The sequence below is a fragment of the Notamacropus eugenii genome, chromosome 1 (assembly GCF_028372415.1).
Source record: "Notamacropus eugenii isolate mMacEug1 chromosome 1, mMacEug1.pri_v2, whole genome shotgun sequence".
NCBI lineage: Eukaryota > Metazoa > Chordata > Mammalia > Diprotodontia > Macropodidae > Notamacropus > Notamacropus eugenii.
In genome coordinates this window covers 236,886,755-236,911,918 of record NC_092872.1, presented here as the reverse complement: position 1 = coordinate 236,911,918, position 25,164 = coordinate 236,886,755, and the positions used below count along the sequence as shown (strand labels likewise).

Here is a 25,164-nt window from a genome sequence, read left to right as displayed (position 1 = left end):
CTCAGGTCAGGGCAGGGCCGCCTCTCAGGCTCAGTTCCCTCAGGGGGTTTATGCACGGACCTTCAACAATGGATCCAGGCTCCTGCCTGCTTGGGGAGCCCTGGTCTGCCGTTGCCTCAGCTTCTGCCTCTCGAGGGGGCCTGAGTTATGGGGGCACCCCACTCCCCTCTCGACCCGCCAGAGACCCTCTCACCAACCCCCGTCACTTGTGGGTGGAGGGACCTGCGCGGCCACTGGAGATCCCATCCCTGAAGCCTGCTCGGATCTGTTCCTCTCGGTGCCACGGCCGGGCTGGGCTCCGCGTCCGCAGAGCGACGGACCTTTTGCGAGAGGTTTGCAGGCCCCTCTGGAACAGAAATCTCCTTTGCTCCACTGTTCTGTGGCCTCTACTGCTCCAGAATTCGCCGTGAGTTACTTTATACAGATGTTCTATGGGTTGTGGGTTCGGAGCTATGTGTATGTGCGTCTTTCTACTCCGCCATCTTGGCTCCGCCCCCAAAAGACAGCTTTTTTCCACTAATTTCTAACCAAAATTTAATATCTTCTTCAATTTTTAAAAATTATTCTGAGGCATCCATAGGCTTAACTGGACTGCCAAAGGGATCGATGAAACAAAAAAGGTTAAGAATCCATGGTCTAAATGGTCTCAAGATCTCTTCAGCTCTAATTTCTCCATTCTCTATAATTATTCTCTCTTCCACAACCATGGCCTAGCCTGTCCCATTTTCATAGCTTTTGCTCATATCATTCTCTCCACCTGGGACACCCTCACCATTCTCTATGCCTTTCCAAATTCAACCCATCCTTCAAAGCCCAAAAAATGTCACCTGAGCCATGAAACCCCCTCCCCCAAAAGTGGTTTTATTTTATTTGCATGTATCACAGTATTATGACATTTGCATCTTAAAAGCTGTAAGCTTCTCCAAGGCCTGGGATCATGTTTTGTTCATCTCTGCACCCTTTACTGCATTCTGAGTACACCACAGTAGCTCAATCAATACTTTATTGAGTAAGTAGTAGCATTACATTCACCCCAGTCTGGTTACAAAGGATTTGAAATGTATGTATTGGGAGGGAGTGGGGAGAGGTGATCAAGCCCTGCTAAGGCTGCAGGAAGGAAGGTCTAGGTACATCTTGACCTCAGAGACAAGAGAGGCAAAGCCAAGGGGACAGGCTTGAAGAGATATTGTTAATCATTCACCTAGCAGGGCAAAGAAACTTAATCCTGAGCTCCTATTTGAAGAAATTTTTTTTTTCCAGCCTAACAGGAGGTGAGGAGCAGTATGACATGGACAGAGATAGCTTGGGGATCAGAAAGACCTGGGATCAAATCCACCATCCAACACACACTGGCTGGCTGTGTGAATCTGAGCAAGGATCTTAACTGGAAATGCTTCAGGCATCTTCAGTCTGTGACTAGCTTGCAGAACTATGTGGCAGGAATTCTTCTTCAGAAGATCCCTATACCAACAGGGATCAGGGTTAAAAAACAAGCAACAGGGTTAAAGAAATTTAGAATTCCCACAAATTCCCAAATTTCCCAAATTCCCAAAGATCTGGAGCACTAATACTAGGGCATAGAGGTAGTTCCAAGGACAAAAGTGTGAGGTCAATCCTCAGGAAGGATCCCAACAGCAGCAGAAAATGTGGTACCTAGGACACCCCTCAAAGGGCACTGATTCAGGGACCACTAGCTGGCATAGTAGATACATTTCTCACCCTGGAGTTAAAACTCAAGTTCAGATCTGCCCTCGGATACTGACTAGCTGTGTGACCTTGGGCAAGTCACTTAACCCTGCCTGCCTCAGTTTCTTCAAGTGTAAAACAGGGATAATAAAAGCCCCTCCAAGGGTGGTTGTGAGCTGCCCAGACAGTCTACAGACCAGATGTTTAGATCCTATTATCCATTTTTCCCACTGGTTCCTCTTCATCCAGTTGGTGGGAAGTTCCCTGAAACATGATGTAGTAGGCACTGCAGTACACAGGCTGCTTATTGGGGTTGGTATAAGCTTGCTCAGGTTTAAGGGAAGCGAAAGGGTTCTCTCCATAGGCAATGATTCGAGTCTCTAGTTCTATGAGGATCTGCAGAGAGGCTGTCAGCTCCTGTTGACTGAAGATGGAAGAGAAATAATTCAGGAGCAGTGTCCCCACACCACTGACTAGGCAGATCCAGAATAGGGACTGTGTTCTTCCGTCCATATAGAGCCTCCAAATACAGAACAGGGTCAGGCTCCTTGCGGACAGCAGACAAGTACAGAGAAGGGAGGAACTAGAGGATGATGATGGGGAGGAGGATTAGGAGAAGCTTATCTATACAAAATGAGGTGTGTGGTATGTAGGAGGAAATTGAGTGAGGTGGTTTGGGCAAAAGATCTCACCTATACACAGTAAAGATGGTGGGGATCTCATAATCACGAAGCAGCAGTAGGGTGGGCAACCAGGCAGCCATCAAGTCTTGGCTGGCATGGAAACCTAACAGGAACGAAGGGAAGGCAAGATGGAAGGGGGTGAAACATGGGGGCTATTCCAACATCCTCTTTCATCTCCTAAGGTTCTTTTCAGAGTCAGTTTGGGTTCAATTGTAGCAGAAATGGGTAGTGATCAACCAAGTCATAGTACTTATGGACCAGATCAAGTAACTGAGTCCTAAGGACAGGAGGGAAGAGGTTACAGAATGGTGGCTCCCTAAAGGGAGAACAAAGCACTCTGGGATCCCAGCCCACATGGAGCTCCCAAAGCCTTACCTGGATGAAATCCTGCTACAAGGTCTGGCCAGACTGCCTGGCCCGTTTCTATTTGTTCTTCCCAGAAGTCATGATAGAGGCCCCTGTAGCTGCTGAGCTGAATCGTAGCAGGAGTTGAGGGTAAGACTGAGGTGACCTGTGGAAGGGACTCCACAGCCAAGTCCACACCAACCATAACTACATGGAGGCTACCGTAGCCAGGAAACATGTGTTTAAGCTCATTGTAGGCCCCGTGGCTAGTAAGAAAAGTCTCTACATGGGAGGCACCCACCACATGCACTGTGATCCCCCCAGGCTTCCCTGCATTTCCCACCAATGTGCGTAGCCCTAACCCCAATGTCAGGGGCTGAGAAAGGGCGTCTGTCAGAAGCCGTCGCAGGGAGTCCCGCAGACTATTTGGGTCTGGCCGTGGTCGCCCTACACTGTCCCACAAGGTAGACATTGCATGACTACCCAGCACAGATTCCAGCATGGTATCCAGCTTTGCTCCCCACATTGAAAACCAGGTATTCCAGTCCCGAACAGCCCCTGGGGGCCATGGCCAAGGCCCTGAAGGCAGGGAAAAGTCACCTGAAGGGACAAAAGAAAAATCAGAATGAGATAAAGATAGAAGAGTTCTTGTGTCTGCTGAGAACACAATTTTCCAAATGTGTTCTGTCCAGGAATGTGAGCTTCCTTCCCCCTGCCCCATCATTCCACCCCCCCTCTACTTCACCAGGATCTTGGCTCCTACTCCGTACCCTAACCTATATATAACCTGTAATAGCTTCTCCCACGTTCCCTGCACCAAATTCCCACTTCCCACCTGTGACCACTAGCCACTCCAATAGTCGGTCTATAGCCACAAGCTGAAGTTCCCAACAGACTTTCTTGTGTACTGGCCAGTCTGCTTTCTGGCACTCAGGGCTACAGTAATAGACATTTCTGCACCTGGTGGAGAAAGGGCCACAGGAGTCTGCATATACAACCGGACAGGATTCTTTCCCTGGGCTCTTCCCTCTGCCAGGATCTCCTTACCTCTTACATCGTCGCAGGATCTTAGAGTTGGGGAGTTGGTCAGGAAGCACGCTGCACCGGGCGCAGAATTGGAAGGTATCTTCCAGACGTTGGAACATGTCTCTGAGATTATGGATCCCAAAACCTGACCCAGGGGTTCCCCCATTCACCACTGCCCTGTAGAAACAATGTCACAGAATCCCTACCCCACAAACTCTCATCCTGTCTTCAACTTCCTTCATATTTTCTAGTCTTTACATTTCCATAAATCTTCCCCATCCAGTTTTAATCCTTTCCAGAATGACAGAGGCAAGTCATTGAGGAAGGGGGTATAAGGGATTATTTCAAACACTTTATTACACCTCCTCATTCTACTCCCCCCAGCCAACATACAAAGCCTTCCTCTCTTTGAGGTTAAGCTCTCACTTGTATTCCTCATAGCTCTTCAATTTCAGCTTCTGAAGGATAACCTGGGATAGGCCAGGGACATTACTCTCCAAAGAGAGAAAGCCAAGTGCATCAATGCTGGGTTCTGAAACCGGAGGGGCCGGGGCCACCGGAGGGGAAGCCACCACTTGTGTAGAGCACTTCCTGCGCCTTCGCCGAGGAGCCATAAGATATCAGCTGGAGTCTGTGGCCTAGATGTGGAATAACCTTTTGAAGGTTGGATACTTGTGGAATAAGCTTGCCAGAGCTGACCTATCATAGATTATTCAAGTTTCTCAGAAGAGGGCACTGTTCTGATGTCAACAAATATTTGAGTGCCTATTGCACTTAGAGCCCCATAATAGGAAATTTTGAATAGCATGAGAAAGTAGTTTCTGATTTAACCATTTAGCTGGAGAGCTAACAATTTAACTGCAGAGAGAAAAAACAAACTTGTGAAGACACTGTAAAATTTACAAAAGATACAAATAAGTATAAATTGATATATAAACCAAGCTCATCAGTACTTGAAGACTACATTTGGTGAAGACATCTTCAGTGAGGTGGGGCTAGTCAAAGTTTTCCTGGGAGACATGAATTTTTCATCAGGTGAACAGGGATTGGAGATGAAGTTTTTTATGAGATGGAAAATGTTTGTAAAAACAGAGGCAGGATCCTATTAAACAGGAGGACAGCAAACATTAGCTTGATTGGACCAAGGGGGAATTAGAAACAATTAGGCCAGCGATAGGGCTATGATGCAAGAGAATATGGCAGTTAGAAGCAGTAGTAAGGACGACTGGACACATTTTAAGGCAGAAAAGGAATGTTGTAAGAATCAAGAGGTTTAATGATGCAGAGACAGAGGGACTACTTTGCAATAACCACAAGTAAAACAGAAATGATGATCAACACTTATGATGTCAGGGACATGATATTTAATAAACCCTGTTAGTGTAGGTAAGAGTTCTGACCTTGGTATCAAAAAACTTGCTAACTTCCAGATTCACAGGGGAAAGAAACTCTTGGATTATCCTCTAAGGTAGGACCAGAATTAGAGAAAAACTAAACCCTAAAACCACCTACTTTCCTTGCCCACCTTCTATTCTCCTAGTCACACTGACAAGTGGTCAGCTCCAGGGACCGCAGAAGAGATAACCCTGGGCTGTCTGTTTCCCTTACACCATCTGACCTGAAATTCCTAATAACACTGAAGCAAGCAGGACTTCTGCTATATAAGAGGAAAGAGACCAGTTAGCTCAGTTACTCATAGCAAGACCTTATAATTCAAGTTAGAAATGTCATCCTGATGCCTAACCTTGAGCTCTCCTTTAAAAATGTAAGTCAATTAAGGCTAGGAATAATAAGGAAATTACTATCTGCTCCATATATGTCTCTACAGAGACTTTTGCTCCCCAGGTTAACACACGGACCTCCAAGGGGTTTGTCTCATGGGGCCAGTCCCAGCCTAGTAAGCAGTGGGAGACATACTGTTGGCATTCTAGTGTCTGGAGCATATGCCCAATGCAGAGAAGAGGGAAGTGATTTCTTGGCAGGGGGTTAAGGGTAAGGAATGGATTTGGGAAACTGGGTCTATGCAATTTATATATCACTGTCCTCATGTCTGTGCCTGAGATCCAAATTCACGTTCCCTGACAACATTCCGGCTAAGAGTCCTGGGCTCCCTGGAGCTTGATAAAGTTAGCAAGGGAAGGGATGGAGGGCAGGAGGGAGAAAGACTAGGGCAAGGACATACAAGGAGATAGAAAAGGTGAAGAAGGTGGAACAGTCTCTGAGAGACAAAGCTGAGTTCTCACAGTTTCTTCATTCATCCCATCCCCAAGCAGGATCACTCTATCACCCTAGAAAATGTTCATTTCTAGTCAGCTAGATTTGACCACTCTCTAGCCTCCAAGCATGTTCAACCTCCCATGGAGACGATTTCACCCTCAACCTGGAACCTGGTCCCAAGCAGCCTCAGGTCAGATTTAAAATTCCTACATCAAACTCTTAGTTTTCCCCTGCAGGCTAAATCAGTCTTTTTTCTCAGGCTCCTGTACCACCCGAGGGCCCATCTGTCTGTTTTCATGTGAATTCTTATTTTTTGAGTTACCTATCAGCAATTAAAAAATTGTTACCCCTGCCCCCCACCTTGGGAGAGGAAAGAAAAGGGAGAGTAAGAAGTTGATGGGGGTCTTCATGAAAAAGAGAAAATCAAAGCGAGGGGATAGCAGAAAGACATTTATCTATTTGAGTGTGCTCCTTAATCAGTGATTAACACTCTCCTGGGGGATAAACACTTCACTCAGCTATAAACTAAACAAGAAGACAAGTTGATGGTGAAGTGACTTACCCTGCTAAGCCCTTGGTTCCTTCCTTCCCTTTCTTCCAAGTGAAGTGAAAGCTTGATCTCCTCAGACTCTGGGCTATGGCTGAGCTACAGCTGTCCTCTCCTATCACTTTACTCTCCAAAGTGATGAAATATTGGACCCTTGTGATTGAGTGTCTCCTGCCAGTGAGACGGCCAAGACCAAATTCTCCCTAATGAGAATAGTGGGGGCCTGGTCCCCTGCCAAAGACCTGTCTTATTCTGACCCTATTATTTGCCAATAGAGCTCAGGTCACTGTTAACACTCCTCAAATTCATCAGAGGAGGCCAGGAAAAAGGAGACATCAGACAGAGGTAGAATCCTTGGCCCCACAGGCTGCTTCCAGTCCTGAACAGTGTTTTGGTTCAGTTCAGATCTGAATATACTTTGGGGAATATCACATGGGATCTCCTCATCAGTATTCTGTTGGTATGGGCAGTCACTGACTCAGGGCATCAAATCTGATTAGGGCAGGGTGGGCATAAAAGAACTGTAGGTACCAACTGTGTCCAGGATAGGCTCTTAATCAATACATCAATGTCCTTTTTAGCATAATTGATATTTTATATACCACATCTGATAGGATTCAATCCAGGCTTATATATTCTGCAGACAATAGCAAAAAGGATGGTAAGAAAAGCTCAACAATAAAAAATGAAATCTGTATCCAGGAAAGTAGTTTAATTCCTAAAATTCACTTTCCCTGAAAGGGAATATCTTGAAATGCCATCAGTCAAGTCCACTACCCCTGATGTGGGCAGAGGAATGAATTAAAGCAGGAAACTCAAAGTTGTTAAAAGGCAATTTCAAAGCACAGAGTAGGCATTTAATAAATGCAGAATCAAAGTTCCAAGGACACTGAGCCACAATGTGATTCCATATTTCCCACCTATGATAAAGTGACAGCAATAGGCAAGAGAGACTTGTGAGCAACAAGTGGAACTAAGGAGTGAAAGGAGACTCTTTCTGAGGCTTCCCTAAATTTCCATCCAACCTAATTCACACATGCAACTAGTGACTTACAAAGGTGGATCTGTGATATCTTAGGAGGAGTCATACACAGGATTAAGTCAGTCATCCTTTCACTTTTCCAGGCAAGAGACAATTAAACCTGTGTTGGATGTAGAATCAAGGAATTAATTTTTATTGTCATCAAAGGCATCCCCAGTTCATGTCCACTTATTAGGTAGCAGTGAGTTCTAGGCCCAAATAAAGGTTCTGAGATCAGGAGTCATATTCAGTCTCCACAGATGTCTCCTCTGGCTCAGGCAGCATTATCTTACACTGCAAACAATACTAAAAAGTAGGATAAGATCACCAATATCTTGAAATGCCATCAGTCAAGTCCACTACCCCTGATGTGGGCAGAGGAATGAATTAAAGCAGGAAACTCAAAGTTGTTAAAAGGCAATTTCAAAGCACAGAGTAGGCATTTAATAAATGCAGAATCAAAGTTCCAAGGACACTGAGCCACAATGTGATTCTATATTTCCCAACTATGATAAAGTGACAGCAACAGGCAAGAGAGATTTGTGAGCAACAAGTGGAACTAAGGAGTGAAAGGAGACTCTTTCTGAGGCTTCTGTTCCACGTTTAATCTTTTGTCACAAAAGCAAATCTGTCAACACTGTCAATGCAGAAGAGCTGAGAGATTTAAAAATTTTTTTTAAAAAAAGGTTTGTTGGTTTGGAGGTTTTTTGTTGTTGTTTTTTTAAGGGTACGGATGACATAAGGGTCATCCATTATCAGGATGGGGAGTGGTAACATATGATGAAACATCATATTTAAATTACAATTTATATTTTCCCCAGTGTGTACCTGGCTTAGGAGGCATTAACTTTCTCAATATCCAAAGTACCACAATATACATCAATTTCTTAACATTACTTGATAAATACTTGTATATTTTGCAATGAATCCAGCTCTGAAGAGCAGACTGGGGTTTCTATTACAGCCAACTTCCAGCACTCTTGATATACACCTTCTTTCTCCCTTTGTTAACCCTTGCCAATGTTACTCCACAGGCATTATTTAGGCATGGTGGTGGAAGTCAAGACTAAAGAGGGTGATAATTCTTATATAATAAGCTGTTGAGTGCTCAATGAGAAATTATTTTAGAAGTACACATCTCCCCTATGGTAAATGTATCTTAAGACATTTCTAGATTAGCGCTTAACACCTTTAGAGAAAGTTTCCGGGATAAACAGGATAATAATGTTTTAAAATAAGAGAAAATAATCAGTCCCTGAAAAATATATTGCTGTATATCTAGAATGAAGGAAAGTCCATAACTATTTATAACAATGCTTCTAATATACTTTATTAATATTACTATTGCCCAATAGCAAATAATATCCTACTTTCTATCAATTATTTCCTATTATTAGGAAAAAAATTCCCTTTGCCTTAGTATCCAGGAAAAGGTATCAAAGATGGGAATTTAATAGCATTTAACGACAAAGTTTCTAATACTTTTTCTACCTGTTATCAAAACATCCAAAATGGCTAATACTAACTGCGAACTAATTCGAGGGCACAATAACACTGTCTCAAACACTGACGTTTTCTCTTTGCAGTTTTACCACAAATACAGAGTCTATTCTTCCACATAGATTTAAGGTGGCAAAAGCACAAAGGCAGTGTCAGGAAAATCAAACTTACAGATGACAGGAATTCAACTTGTCAAATCAGTACAGCAGCTTACTACCCAAGTAACAAGATACTTTTTTTTTTTTTTTTAAAGAGATGAGACTCCACTCCACGGCATCCACTGAGCTGAACAAACACAGGATCAGAAAATCTTCTTTGTGAAATCTAAGCCAGGTGAGATCAGACCACAGCTTCCAAATAAAACCCAACACAGAGATAGGAGCAGCGGCCCATGCATGGAATTTATTGTGTGCTACTGTTTATAAAATATTCAAATAGTCCTGCACATGCATAATATTTCCAACTTAGACAGGAGACCATACAGGGTGCACTTTCTGGCAAACAAAACAAGAGATGGCTCCGCTGCCTGGAGTACTGAGCTGTGTTCCAGGGCATGAGGTCATCAAAGGAAAGGGAGATACCAGCTAGAGCGGCAATCTAGACAGACCGATAATTGTGAAAAACTAGCACATGGTTCCATTTATTTTTCACCAAGCAGTCCTGTAGCTATCAAAACAAAGAACTTCAACATGCACTTTGGACTTTATGCTTCCACGAATGTCTGAATAGTGGAGCTGAACCATAGCTTCTATGCAGCATTTGTATAAACAAAAACACTTCCAGGACATTTTCCATTTCCTTTATAAGAATTCATAAAAATTATAGAAAGCCAACAGCCCTGCTGGCTACTGAAGTAATTTGAATACTCACAATAAACTAAAAGTCCCCATAATATCTAGGCAACCTATACATGTCGTACCTGTACATCAGAGGCCTATATATTAAATATTTGCAAAATGAAAACATGCATACACAAAATACAATGTCAAGTTTTACAGACATGATCTGAAGTAAAATTTACTTTGACAACGTACAAGCTTTTTTAAAGATACCTTGAATGAGCAATTCTGTAATTTTATGCACTTTTGAAATTTAGAAGTTTTTCTTCTTAAATCCCAAGGGTACAAATCTCAAAAGATTTGGGCAAAAAAGATTCTAATTGAGTTTTTGGATCTGTAATCAAGTAACAAAGTTCTGCCTTGAGATAGATTATGCATTCATAATCAAAAAACTAACCTATAATACAGAACTAGTGAAGACTGTAGACCTGAGGTCAACATTTTGAACATTTTGCCAACTAAGTTTTTTTTTGGTATTTTCCCCATGATTCAGAAATACAACTTTTTAACCTCAGAATTGTATTTTAAGACCATTCCAATATAACCTTTAAAGACATTTTATGAAACCAAAATCCATGAATAAATAGCATTTAGGATTGTGTCTGAAGTCTTGATTGGGAAAAAAAAATCTAGTTCTATGGGGGGAGGGAGGAATTCTCATTTGTAAACTTAAATGTGTGAATCACAAGCATAAATGGAGGTCAAGATGCTCTCCACAGAAAACAGCCCCCAGACCCCTTGCTTTCTACTCCCCGTTTTGGCTCGGCTGCCAGCAATGAAACCTCATCAATACCATAGCATGTCCCAGGGCCCTCAAACCTCCTTCTGGGGAGGGAATTGGGGTCTCAAAAGCACAATGGTTTCTCCAAAGGGACCGGTGACATTTACAGTCAGCTTAGCTGATCCCTCTGGCTCCTTGGGTGTCCTGTCCATCTGGGGCCCGAGATGCGAGAGTCCCCGGGAAGCCGAGGGTCACTGGGCACTGTGGTTGCCAGTCCCGTGGTTCTCAGTGGCATGTGCGGTGTTCAGAGAATTGAAACCATCTTGCTGCACAGCATCTTTCCGGGGTGGCATTCTCTCATTGATCCTATCCAAACCTTTTGCTTCTTCAAAACTGCAGATTCTATGTGGTGGAGAGAATCCTCGTATTGCTTAACAAAATGCAAATTTGATAAGTCAGTAAAAGGAAAAAAAAGTCTAATTTCAAAAAATAATAATCAATGATTTTTTCTTAAAGATAAAAAGTTAGCCAAAGGAGCAATCATGGCTATAAGCAGCACAAAAAACTTCTAAGTTGAGTTTTTCCCCTAAAATGTTAAATGACAAACATGATTTAAATTATTTGAAAATAAACAGTAGAGCATTATGGATGGAAATTGTTAGCATAGCCTTAAAAGTTGAAATAAGAAAAAAACAAAACCCGATCCCATCCAAAACCCACCAATGGTATCAAGCTGACCTCAGTCTGACCTCTTTGCATCAGGCTCATTCTAGCTCAACCCCTGTAATCTCCACTGAACGATAAAAAGTGGTAAAGGTAAGGCATTGAGGAACCACAGGGTTGTTCCTCAGCTACCTCACAAATCTGCACCAGAAACATGAGGGGAAGAAAGAGTCAAGTGGAACAAGTTAAGATTCACTCGATGAAAAGGCCTGTGAGGTCTGGGCACTACCACCCCCTTACCACCTATGTGAAATGAACAAGGTGGTGAACTATCTCCATGAGTTTGGAGCAGATGCCCAAAGGAGTTTGGTCTCATGCTACAGGAGAAGATTCCTCACTGTAACGCATACATTCACCAAGTATTATTCAGAAACCCTCAAATGAGGTCTCTGAAAATCCTTCTCCAACTGCTATGGTTTTTCACTCACTGCATCTCCCAATCAAACATGCACGAGAAAGATTCCCACACTGTGGGTGTAAACAAGCTGTTTCATACGTGCAATCCCTGGGGCTCAGAGTCTGTGCACCATGTATCAGACACACGGCTGGGGCAGCGACATAGTCAGCAATGGGCACTACCAGAGGTCAACACATGGAATACATAAACAGGAATCGTATAAGCAGACTACAGCCCAAACTGTGCTGGAGAAAATTAGGACAATTCTTGCACATGTGGGTGCATAATGGAAAATGGCAAAAAACAAACCCATACCCAAATCTAAAGTCACTCCACTAAAAGAAATCAGAATAGAGCAAAAGCATGCAAAACATGAAGTGAATCACTATTTGTGGGGTCAGTTTAGACATCTCCATTAAAATAAGCGACTGAAGACACTGCAAGATAAACTTTAGCATGCTGTATACTAAGAAAACAAGAAAAATGCTGATTGAACTTTGTATTAGAAAAATATAAAAAAAACCCCAAAAACTTCCCATGTCCTATCACTATGAACCACAGTCTTTGGGGGGGGGGGGGGAAGGAATATTATGGGTAAACATGATGAGTCAGTGAATCTGATTCATCTTGGATTGTGCAAACGAAGAGTGAGACCCCCCCCACCGGACATTTCTGATGCCCACCCACACACCACAGATCTTTGCCCAGCGCAAGGACTCTGATCGTACCTTTTTCAGCCTCAATTGCCTCAACTGTGGCTGTACAGAAGTGAGCAGAGGCATGCAAAATGAACGAGAGAGATGAGAAGGGTCATATCGTACAGCAGAAAAGGCAATGATCAACTTAAAATATCACAGTACCCCAGGCTACACCATTCATAGTTTAACAAAAAAAAAAAAACTGTGCCCTCACCAAAGGGAGAACTCCGCCCCAACCCCCAGTTCCTGACACAGCACAATCACAGACAGCACCATGACAACAGTGATCAGGGCACAGAAGAGACAGATTCATTCCTTTATGCAGACAGCTCAGCACCTGCCCCAGCTCACTCCAATGTTAAGTGTACATTTAAGATTCAGTATTTCAATGACTCAAGAATTTTCCAGCATATCTATTATGTCCTATCCATCACAGTCTCAGGGAAATTCTCTGAAGAGAGATGCTAAAACAGAATTTAACAGCAAATCAAAACTGATGTTTCCTGGTTCCTTTCTTTCATACATACATGAAACTGCTCTTCACTGACTGGTTTTCTCAGCATTTAAATTCAAAGGGAGTGGGTGGGGCAGGTAATAACAGCATAAATCACAAAATCCAAGGAGGCTACGGTTCTAGGATTTAGAACTGAAAAATTAATAAGCATCCATGGGTATAACCTGACCACTAAGAATAGTTCCTTTTCTTTATTAGGAAGGTGCTCTCTGTTATAATGCCAAAGTTATAAAGATCTAAAGACTAACACTTGAGGCCAAGTTCCCACTGGTCTCCTATAACCTTAGGTAAAGGCTGTTGAGCAAGTACTCTACTGCTCTAACTAGAATGTAATGGGGGGATATGCTAAAAATGCTGTTGTATTCAGTGCCAACAATGAGCTCTACGAGGCATATGTGCACAGATCTATACCTACATTCCTGGATGAGAGGTAGAATTAGTCACTCTGGCTCATTTAGAAAACTCTAGCGCGTTGGTGGTGTTTGTTATTGTCAAGGATTCTTTTGGTCATTTTTATTCTGGAACCTTATCAATAAAATGCTCTCCAAAATAAATAGCTCTATCTATCATTATCAGTGCTGGGGAGCATTCCCCTGACCGCCTTCCACACTCTATCAGAGAGCACATGACCCAGTGCAGATATGACAATCGTTTGTCTTACCACTAGAGTTACTTCTACCATGAAAGTGTTCTTGAGGGGACAATTTAACTGTGAACATCTCATAAAAATGATGGTGAATTTAACTTAAAGCAGTTACAAGGGCAAGAGAACCAAGGAATCTTAAAGAATTCAATGAGACTGGGAAAGAGAAAAAGGAATTTGCTAGACTGTAAAACTAAAATAATCTGATGTCTGAAAGGAAATTTGATGAACACTGAACAAAGGAGTAGTTAATTTTCCTTAATTGATAAAATACGTTACTAACCAAAGCAGACATACACGTAATATCCACTGTATACTTCACAGCTTTAAAAATATAGTGCTGCACAATTAGAAAACGCCCCTGCAATATGCCCAAACAAGAAGCCATTAGGTAAAGCAGCCACCTCTATCCGTTCACCACTGGCATGCTCACTCATCAAAATAAAGGTAAATATCATTACAATTTAAAGAAATCTAATAGGAAAAAGTGAATTTTTACAATAATTCTGGGCTATGAGCTTTTTTTGTTTTTGTTTTTTTCAAAGAGCTTGTGTTTTAAATCATTCCTCTGGAGAACAGAGGTGATTTAAAATTTATTAGTTCATCACTTACTAAGACATGGTAATTTATTTTACAATAATTAAGTAGCATTTTGGGAACCAGCTTCTATAGTATTATAGTCAATAGTAAGAAGTTTGTTAATGAAGTTGACAAAATATCTTAAAATGTGATAATGCATACTTCCTTAAACCTTACAGACTTAAGAAATGATTTATGTTAAACTACTTCCCAGGGCCAATCTACATTCCTTGCTGTCTTTTGAGGCCTGTGAGTGCTTCTAAATACTTTGTGGAAAATTCCATGGATACCATATTTAAACCTGTATACCATAACAAACAGATTGCTTAGAACAGAGAGATGATAATTTGAAGCATAAACAACAAACTGAAAAGAGTATTGCTTGATAACTGCTAAACTCCTCCAAAGGCAGTTTGTTTCCTCTGACAATTCCCAAGGACACAAAGACAGGAGTACACCAATGCTTGAACTGTGTGTCTCAAATGTCACACTGAATGACAAGGAAGAATATGACATTATTAAAGTATTTAGGGCCACAACTTCAAGATAGATATATCCTGGTGAAGGCAGCATCTTATTGTGTAGTTCATCAAATTTATCCTTAGTACTGCTTCATTTCCCTTGACTAAGATACAAAAAAGGTATGAACCTTATAAAGCCATATATTTTGTATAAAGGATTTTTAACAACATAGTGCTAAAGTCATAGAAATTAAACAGTCCAAAATGGTAAAATAACCTGAAAATCAGTTACATATGTGGCTTTGAGAGGTATTCTTATATTTGTATTTGCACATGAGAATATTCTGTGTTCCAGGAAATCACTTCAACAGAACACTGAAGCCACAATGTCAAGATAACACCTCAGAGGAACTTGGCTTGTTCCACATGGTACTCATGGCTCAATTTTTCCATCTAATTCAATCCATGCTGTGATTAAACAGTCCATTAGGAAGAGGGATTCCTTGTTGCTTTCTCTCAAACTTTTCCTACAATGAGGGAAATGTTTTCAAAAGACTTCCCTAGGCTACTGGGACACATGTAAATTCAGAATAAACAGAGCTGCCAAAAAAAGTAAGTAAATAAGTAGGACAGGGTGGACAGTTGCAAATAAGTCTGACTGTAAGATGTGCTGTAGTAGTAGAGATCTAACTAAGCATCTTAAGCTCCTCTCTGTTCAGTTTTATTATTCTGAGCTCTTGGATGGAAATAATACTATAAAACATTCAAGGTATCATACTATCATTTCTATTTAAGCTTTTCTTGGGGATGGGCAGTTCTGGTGACTCTTCATTTCCTGCCTCATTTGTTTAATAACACATTTAACAAAACCATTCAAGTCAATTTTCTCCTCATATAATTAATTAATTACAGCCAGAGAAAACTGAAGGGCACAGCCTGGAAGAGGATTACAGGAGAATTCCTAAAAATCACTGAGAGAAAAAAAGAGAAGAAAGAGAGAAAAAGAGAGGAAAAAAGAGAGAGATGACAGCTCATTCAGCATGAAAATTTAAACTGGAATTGTGGAAATATGTTTTTCAAAGCAGCTTTGATGGATACCTCATACACATCACTGGTTGTTGTAGACAAAACAATCACATACAAAATAGGACATGTACGAGTTACAAGTAAAAAATTATTTGTTCAAATAACAAATGTCTCTCTGAAATGCTATCACTTAAATTTTATGGTGAATAAAATGGAATCGTGAAAATTTAATCAAACTGAAATTTTAAGTTAAGTTTAAAAATAAAATTTCCTCCTATATCACTCCCCTAAAATCATTAAGCTTTATTAAACATAGAAAAAAAAAGAGCTGTTCTTATTAAGAATAAATAAGAAATCAGAGGTGCTGCATTGCTTAGCAGAACAATGACCCTTAGAGGGTTATTGTCAGTGGGGGCTGCAAAAGAAATAAAATCAGCTCCTGTCCACGTCACCTTCGCGCCCCCCCCGCCCTCCCCCACTGTTCAACTAGAGGACTGAAACCTGCACTTTGGTCACAACATATTCTGCAACATTCACATTCACTCTCTCCCTGTTTTATCTGTGACAGATTTTCTAAAAAAAAGTGTTTATACAAACTCAAAAAAATTAACTTTTTTTGTTACAAAATATTCAATGAGCCAGATTACAGGAATGCTTTATGTAGAATTCTTTTTATTTTCATGCAAAAATATAGGCACACTTAATAAACACCCTTTCAATTTTGACTTACATGATTTAAGTTCAACCCCTTTATTCTCCACTTATAACAATGATTTAATATCTACTCAATTACATAACTGTTCAGAATGCACAGAATGCAGCAGCAAATGCAGCCAACCTTAAAACAAGGTGCTACAAAGTTGCTTCTACATCAAGAGACAGACAAGTGTCTGATAGAGTAGTTTAATTAACATACTTGTACAGACATACAGCTATACCTAGAGAAAGACAGACAGATTTAAGAAAGAAGCTACATCTGCAGAGGAAGGAAACAGCATGTTACAGAGACGATCAATTATACATAGAACATTTGACAAACACCACAGAAAACAAACTTTGGCATCATTCACCACAGTACAAAACCTTGCACAAATCTGTCGGCAAATGAAGTGCATAGTAATGTTCTAGGGCCCAGAGCAGACTATTAACACTAAAATGAAATATCTGAAATTTCCCAATGGAAAATAAGCACAATCTAATACAATTACATAAATGAAAAGCAAACAATAGAAAACTGGGAATCACATTATTTCCATTTTTGCATTCTGAATGTTTCTAATTGACACGCTTAAAAGTGGGGGCTTTTAATAGCAAGAGCTGAAGTTTTAATAATGCATTTAAATAAATGAATAAATAATCAATTACATTTGACTTCCCAGACATAATGAATGACATGAGCTGGCCCCATATCCTCTACTAAAAATCTGAGGGACTGCCCATTTTTTTTCTGTGAAATAACTAACTAGACTCTCAGGTGTTTGCCCTGATCAAGTATTGATCAGAAACTGCCTAACAAGGCACCCTGCCCATGTCAACTGCTGAGACAGGAACTGAAAAGCAGAAGAAACTCCCTGCATGCATTATATGTAGTGTTAGCCCAAGAGTGAGGGGTGCCCCAGTCCATCTGAGGCACAGCTAGGTGCATAGCATCATTACCACTTTGCAGGGTCTGCCGTCCTCCAGCCAACACTCCACTAGGCAACATCCCTGTGGGAGTCAGGCCCTTGAGTGTCAGCACACTTTCACTCTCCTCCCTGGAGGGGAAAAAAAAAAAAAAAAGGCAACAAATGTCAGAACTCTTTACTAAAAATGTCTGTTAGAATGGTTTGTAAGTAGGGACAGGGTCCAGAAACAGCTCCTGCTTTAATAACTACATGTCTAGTTATTGTTTACAAACATTTTTTGAAAACATACCCTTCAGCATGTATATGTACTATGCATGTATTACGCATGTATAAATTATTTATGTACTGATGGACTAATAATTATTTTATTACCAAACTTACGTAGATAAATGTTTTAAGAGAATAAAAAGATGAAATTATATTTCATCCTAGAGCTAACAGGGACCCAGTGGAGTTTCTTGCATGAAGAAGCAACATGGTCAGGCCAACACTTTAGGAAAATCCCTGGCAGCTCTGCCTCAGAGGATGGACTGGAAAAGTGAGAAATGCAGAGTGTACTATTCAGAGACTACTGCTACAGTCCAGTCTAGAAGGGGCCTAAACTTGAGTCGTGGCTGTGTCAACAGAAAAGGAAACAGATGTGAGAGGTATTGTGGAGGTAGAAAAGACAAGAGGTGGTAAATCACTGGATATTTTAGTCGAGAAATAGTGAAGAATCAGAGATGACATCAAGGTTGCCCCCAAAATAATCTGGAAGATGACAATCAATTGAACTGGAGGGATGGGGATGTCAAGTTTGGAAAAAGGGAGGGTCTTCAGGGAAAGATACTGTGGTAAGACCTAAGATGTGTAGATTGTAAACTTATCCTGTTCTACCCAAAACAAATAACCCTCTTGCCAAAGGACGCCTGCTACAACCATCAGGTGATATGGGGATGGCTCTGGGGAGTGTGCTGGGGGGTAGGAGAATTTTCCCGATGGTTCCAGCTCTACTGTAGGTATGGGTACGCAAGAAGCTGTTAGGTTACAAATACCCTGAGGGGGCTAACCTCCAGGTGAAAAAGAGAAGTAGGAGACTGGGAAGGGAGGGGCAGAATAGAGGAGTGCTGGAGGAACACTGAAGGTGGAAGAAAGAAAACATGAATTCAAATCCAATCACAAATACTTTTTTAGCTATATTACCTGGGAGTAATCCCTTAACCACTGTTTATTTGTTTTCTGAAAAACAGAAATCTGAAAAATAGAAACAATAGCACCCAGGCTGGTCAAGAGGATATAATGAGATACTTGTAAATTGTTTTACAAACCTTCAAGTGCAATGTAAATGCTAGCTATTATTATTATGACTGGAGGACAAGTTCAGGTATGGTTTTGTTAGAAATCCTCCTCCACACTGGGAGGGTGGGATGAAATTCATTTTCTTACCCTCAGTAAATAATCATACACCCCTTGGGGTTAGGACACTGAGTCTCAGGGAGTCCCACATCCATTGTGAAGAAAGACCACTTGATCAAAACACTACAAATCCTTACTGCCTAAAGCAAAATTCTCTTTGGTAGAGGAATTGCTGGGTGGAGTGTGTAAATAGCTAAACAGAAGTAGGTAAATTAGCTAGGCAGATTAGGTCTATAGTTAGACAAAGTTTGTTGCACAATGCAATGTTCCCGATTGAAGTTAGTGATTATAGAGGAGTTTACAGGAGAGATAGGCAAGTATACAATATAACCAGAGAATAACCTAAGAGAGAGATGTCCTTTACCATATTTCTCTGTCTCCACAGTGATTGTTACATCACAAGATGATTAGAGTTTTGGAGGGACTCAAATGGGAACGTAAAAGCAAAGTCAAATGTTAAAAGGGGTGCAGGAGATATTGCCATGAACTCAGAGATTCCATAATATTCCATAATATCCTTGCCATGGCAAGAGCAAACAAAAGACATAATGTGAGTGAGTTTCTATCACCTCCACTCCGGCAGCCTCTCTAGAATACTAGAATACTTAGAAAGTTTCAAACTCACAGAATTTTCTCTCATACATACCAGGTGGATCAAAATTTTCTTTGGTCCCTATCAAGTGGCAACAATTTTAGTGCCTGTATTAAGAATAACATATAGTGAAATCAGAGGGACTAAGCTATGCCCCAAAGTAGTTGCCCTACTTTGTAGAAGTGGTGGTCTATGGGTGTGGAATAGTGCATTTGTCAGATTTTATCCATATGTTGGTTAGTTTCACTGAACTGTTTTTCCTCCTTTTTAATTCTTTCTTATAAAGAATGGATCTGTGAAAGGAGAATGGGGAAGAGATATAATGGAAAATGTAGGTGATGTTAAAATAAAAGATCAGTAAAAACTTATCCTAAGAATATGCATAGTAATTATGTCATCTAACCATTTCCCTGATAAAAAAATAAACTGCTGATGCTCTTCTGAGTAGCTCTCAGGGGACAAACATATCATTATTAACTTACATAAATATTACATAAATAATGAAAAGTATAATAAAAAAAGAAAAGGCACTAAAATCTCTATTCCTCAATATTAAGATATGCTTCCTCTCCAGGTCTTCTTCACAGTACACTGTGATCCTCCTGGTGCTTTAACAACGACTTAAGTTAGGAATGGAAAGTCAGCTTCCCAAAGCTGGCAAGTGAGGGGGAAGTCATGAGACAAGAGACACAGTATATATGGCAAAATTGGAAAGTGTCCCGTATCCTGGTGGGTGACAGTGACTGACACATAAGGCACAGTCAAAGAATTCACCAGGAGGCCATGGATGAATGATTTTCACTTCCAGAGTCTCACAGCTCAGTTCAAAAACACGATCTCTATCATCCTGCTTAACACAAAAAAACCCCAACATTTTCTTGACAGAATAATGTTAACACATTGTTTCTAGATGGCAAGTGAGACACAAGTGGTGTCCTAGAATGGAGTAAAATGACTGAAGCAAACAAATAATTAACAAAGTGTACCATTACCTGAGAACAGAGAAGACTCTTGCCATCTTGCCAATTGCTCGAATTTTATTTCGGATTATTTCCTTCCGTGCTGCCGCTGATCCTACTTTCAATGGAATAAAAAAAAAAGAAGAGGCTCAAGTTTGGAGTGTCTTCATGCACACCATTACTATCAGCCTGTTTTACACACACACCTGCATCTGTACCAAGGCCCAAGACACCTGCAGTCATAGAGAAAGAAAACTTACTGATCTTATAAAATTGAAAAGATTCTCTCTCAACACTTGGCTCAATACCAACATAATGCTAAGCTCTGTTTAACAATAAAAAACTTAATCCACAAACTTGCTTGCTTGCACACTACTGAGTGATTAGTAAAAAAAGCCAATTAATAATTATTCACAAATGGGAAAGAAAATCCATCCCAATCCAAAGCATTTTGTCAAATTAGTGGCCAAGAAAGAATCAGCAATTATTCTGCAGAATTTACTGCTTCTTCCTCATAGAAGCCTATAACACACAAGCTGGAATTATTAAAGGCTCCCCATCACACCATGACAGCACTGGACCTTTTATTTTACATTGGTCTAAATAACCATGCTATAAAAATCCTTCCACAGAAGGGTCCTAACTGATAGAGTATCTATATCAACCCAATAGACAGGACTATCCCTCTGAGGTCTCAGAAAAAAGTGAAAACTTCTACATCTCTAAGTATTGTGTGAAGGTAGCTACAAGAAAGATTGCTGTCGATGACATTTTGCTTCATCTCCCAAAAGCCAACTGTGCCTGCTATTTCACTGTGGTAAAAGAGATTATAAAGACTCCTTACCTCCTCAGCTGGAGGAACCTCAGAAGTCATACATTTCTACCCCAGCCTCTAAACAATGTTGTAATTGGACCAGATTCAACAAAAGGAGGGAAATGGATCTTTCCTCTACTAGACTGTAAGCTCCTTGAGGGCAGGAATCCTGTCTTACCTAAACTCAATACATTCACCAGCATCGAGCACAATGCTCTGCACACAGTAGATATTTAATAAATGTTTGCTCATGCATGGTAACACAAACACTCTGGCCTTAGGTGTATGGCTCCTGAAAGCTGTGCTTCACCTTTATTGGGGGGGGAAGAGAAACAAAGAAAGGAGGAAAGAATGACTTGGAAAGGTTTAAGAGGCAAAGCCAGTCAAGCTCTGCAGGTTTTGAGAATTCTGAGTGGCCTAGTCTTCTGCTCTAGAGTGCTTTGCTGTAAAATTGAGCAGCCTACAAACACATGTAAATTAAGATGACAACTAGACAAATGGAAACCATTTCAAGGTAACTGAAAAAGAAATTCAATTTCCAAGATGAAAACAAGAGACACAGTCTGTAGGGTATAGGTTCTACAACATAATTCTACAGTGTTTATGAAGCTCCAGAGACCATATTATTATAACATTGAATGTGCTTCTTCTGGTTTTTCCCAAAACAAACAAAAAAAGCTCCACAAACCTGATAACTAGAACTATATAAAATCAAGACTAATGGGTATTTTATAGATATAAAAAAATCACTAATAATATTAGAATCACAGAAAGTTAAAGGTAAAAGTAACCTTGGAGATCCCAGATTTTACAGATAAGGAAATAGAAGCAGAGAGGTTGTGATTTGTCCAAGGTTACAGTGTAAGTCACTTTCTTTTCTACTAAACAGATAGTTCATGAGAAAAATATAGAGAAAATAATTTTAGAGTTATACTTTGAGGAAGCTATAAACAAGGTGAAATCATAAACTTTATTGTGCATTTTGTTAAAGTCAAATAGCATGTAAACTGTAGCTAATTTTTAAAATCACTGAAATAAAACACTATACTTTAACAAATCAGGATTCTGGAACAATCTATGAACACATCATGCACAATATTAAAGTAAATATCCACAGTAAAATTATTTTAAGGAACAAGACAGTCGACTGAACACACCCTAATCATGCAGGCAGAAATACAAAGTATTACAAATAGGTAAAAGAATGAAATCTAAAGACGAGAGGAATGAAAAAAGGAGAAATATTTCCATGCACAGAAAGACAGACATCTTGGAATATGACTTCCAAAATTAAAAAAAAAATTAATTTAGGTAAATTTAAACTAAATTTTTAGTGCCCAATGAGAATCATTCTAGATAAGCATAACTCTAATGTGCTAACTTAAAGGGATGAAACAATTTATGAAGTCATATTTCAAAACAATGTAACTCTGTCTGGTCTGTACCTTTTTTATTGCCATATATGAGTCGTTCTTCAGATGGAGAGTCCAGAAAAAAGGAAGTGAATGATGGAGAAAAAGATGGTTGAGACAAATAAAAAGATAGATATTTAACTTGGCAGTGGTGCTGAAGAATGAATGTAGGAAGAAAGGGAAGAAAATGAAAGCCCTCACATCTGAAAAAGGTAGTACTGTAGAAACTAGTGAGTAAAAGGGAGAGGCCAATGGGAAATTCTCAAGTAAAGAAGGTAATTTTAAGGAGACAGGTTCAGAATAATAGTATTTGATGAAAATAGAAATAACTAACGGACAGGAGAAACACGTGGAAACACATAAGACTTCTAAAGACTGTGCCACAAACATTGCACATGTCTATTTGGACATGCCTAAGAAAATGTGTTACCCAATGGAAGTATGTTTTTTTAAGTAAAAGGTAATGACACAAATGAGGTATGAGCTCATGTGGAATCCTAGTTCCATGTTGTGTGCAGAGAAGGTGCTTTATTGGACCACACCTTAATAGTAAACCTTCCTTTTTTTCCAATAAAAGAAAAACAGAAAAGTACACCATATGAAAACCTAAGGTACAACAATTCATGAATCAGAATCATACTAATTCTCTATAGACTAAAGAGCAACAGTATGTGTGCTTTCTGCTCTGAATCTAATTGGGGAGCTTGTGGAAGTGTCTTGCTGCAAAACAGCGTCAAACATGCAAAAAAAATACTAAAGAATAGAAAAAGAGAATATCAGCACTTTTTATATCCTAATCCACATATTCATAATTATATAGAATTCTGAGCTGGAAAGAATCTTGTAGATTGTTACGCTAAACACCCTCATTTTACAGATAAGGAAATAAAGTTAAGTGACTTTCTACTATTCAAGAAAATGTAAGCAGTCAACCAGGACTTGAGCCCAGTCCCTCTGGTTCCAAATCCAATGCTCTTTTCATGACACTATTATGCCTCCATAACATAACGAAATTTTAGACTGGTAAAATATACCCCCAATTTACCATGTTAAATTTTTTGCTTACTGTACTTTAAAAAAAAGGTCCAAATATCAGGAGGACAAAGTATATACCTTTCTCTTTTGGTGATAAAAATGGCACTTCTCAAAAGATATTAAATGTATCAACTTCACCTGATTTATGTATGCAGGCTGCATGTCTTTTTTGAAATGACAGTATACTAAAGCAATCATAATTGCAAATGCAAACCCACCAAACAGAATTAAAACAAACAATTTCTGTGACAAAGGACTTCATTTAAAACCTTACACATTCCTCTTGTATATCTCATCAAAATGATACTAAATTTGGAGCAGGGTTTTAAAATTCCTTTCTTTCCTGAAGCTAGACACTTGTCTTCCTTGGTAGAAACCATGGCTTTCATCAATGTTACTACCCCCCTATTGCTACTTAAATTCTTCCCTCATACCTCATTTTTCAACCTTGCTCCAATGCTAGGCAGACTTAAAATTAAGTTTATGGTGATACAGGATGAGTTAATAGTTGTGAGAGGGAATGAAAAATATTTCATCCTAATGACACATTTTACTTCAAATCCTAAAAGATGATCAGGAAGGAAGAGAAAAGGAAGAAATTAAGCAATGGGAAACAGAAGGAAATAAGGAGAAAAACCTGGAATGACCAAGTACTCATTATTCCCCTCTAGCTTCCATTCTCTCATTGCTTCCAAGGGCCTCCCTGATCCTTACTCTGTTCCTGGAATTCCAGCCCACTTTTCCCCTCAATATTTACATCAGCCCTACCCTAAACCCCTGTAGCTTAGAGCTAGGGTTAGTCACTTCTACTGCTTGGCAGGCAGAGATGGGCCATCTGACTCCTGCTGAAAAGTGACAACATAGGGGAATCACTTCTGACATCCAAAGTTAGCACTCTGAAAATATTTTCCCATAGAAACATTATAATGTTTATTATAATATAATAAATAATTATAATTATGCTTTAAAAAGTTATTATGACCAAGTTGTATTTCTTCCTGGAATACAGAATGGCAATGATGCAAAAAAAGAATTAATACCATTCATATCAATAGGAAAAATACAAATATAGCAAAATTTAAAAGATGTCATGAAGATAGTTTAGCAGATTTTATCATTTACTCAAAATTCTTAAAAAAAAAAAAAACCTACAAAAAAACACCAGGTATAGGTGGTTCCTTTCTTAATATGATATACAACATACTCAAAATTAAGTGCTGAAGTTATACTCAAATGTAGAAATATTAAAATCATTCCCATTAAAAATAGGATCAAAATCAGAAAAGTCTGTCATAAATGCTATTTATACCTAAAAATATTGGCTAAGAAAACTATTATAGATGAATAAAATAAAGAGTGTTTCAAAAGTCTTAGTGTAGTTTTAGGTTTCAAGAGCTTTAAATTGCACTAAGACTTTTGGGACATTCTGTGTATAGAGGAAATTAAAAATCAAACTTTTTTATAAATAACAATAAATAGATACTTAAAAAATTCGAGGAAATAAAGCAAAAAAATTACTAGAAGTAACTCAACACAGAAAAAAATGTAATTTTCTCCTAAGTATTAGTCCAACCATTAAAAGACAATGAAAAAAGAAATTCCATTTAGAGACACAATAGAGAATATTAAGTACTTGGGTATTTCCTTAACTTGGGGGTCTAAAAAAGGGAACTTATGAAACATTAATGGTAAAAAATAAATTAGAG

General features: G+C 39.6%; 2 protein-coding genes across 6 annotated transcripts in view; both read right to left on the bottom strand.

Annotated features, from left to right (window-relative positions):
- Positions 1–985: 985 nt before the first annotated feature.
- MSS51 (MSS51 mitochondrial translational activator) lies at positions 986–8,185 on the bottom strand. Of its 2 annotated transcripts, XM_072628187.1 has the most exons (5): positions 3,762–8,185; positions 3,550–3,674; positions 2,745–3,314; positions 2,379–2,472; positions 986–2,110 (listed from the first exon to the last, which is right to left on the bottom strand). In XM_072628187.1, the coding sequence occupies exons 1-5, from the start codon at positions 3,857–3,859 to the stop codon at positions 1,891–1,893; spliced, it is 1,107 nt and encodes a 368-aa protein (XP_072484288.1). In that variant the 5' UTR covers positions 3,860–8,185; the 3' UTR covers positions 986–1,890. The 2 variants fall into 2 exon arrangements, with proteins under 2 accessions (XP_072484288.1, XP_072484289.1); XM_072628188.1 differs by lacking the exon at positions 3,550–3,674.
- Positions 8,186–9,401: 1,216 nt separating this feature from the next.
- The window catches only part of PPP3CB (protein phosphatase 3 catalytic subunit beta), a 52,783-nt gene continuing 37,020 nt past the window's right edge, over positions 9,402–25,164 (bottom strand). Inside the window, exons 11-14 of one of the 4 annotated variants that reach the window (XM_072628183.1) lie at positions 20,231–20,312; positions 17,283–17,380; positions 12,434–12,463; positions 9,402–11,015 (exon numbers count right to left, since the gene is read on the bottom strand). In XM_072628183.1, coding sequence (XP_072484284.1) covers positions 10,837–11,015; positions 12,434–12,463; positions 17,283–17,380; positions 20,231–20,312 — 389 coding nt within the window. In that variant the 3' untranslated portion in view covers positions 9,402–10,836. Of the gene's footprint in view, positions 11,016–12,433; positions 12,464–17,282; positions 17,381–20,230; positions 20,316–25,164 lie in introns of all 4 variants that reach the window. The other 3 variants (XM_072628182.1, XM_072628185.1, XM_072628184.1) reach the window with 3 other exon arrangements.

Bases quoted from the DNA above. Each gene is read 5' to 3' on its own strand.
- MSS51 (XM_072628187.1), bottom strand. From the start codon at position 3,859: ATGTTCCAACGTCTGGAAGATACCTTCCAATTCTGCGCCCGGTGCAGC. The intron at 3,675-3,761 runs GTAAGGAGATCC...TTTCTCCACCAG, and splicing joins ATCCTGCGACGATGTAAGAG to GTGCAGAAATGTCTATTACT. The intron at 2,111-2,378 runs GTGAGATCTTTT...TTCCATCTTCAG, and splicing joins ACCATCTTTACTGTGTATAG to TCAACAGGAGCTGACAGCCT.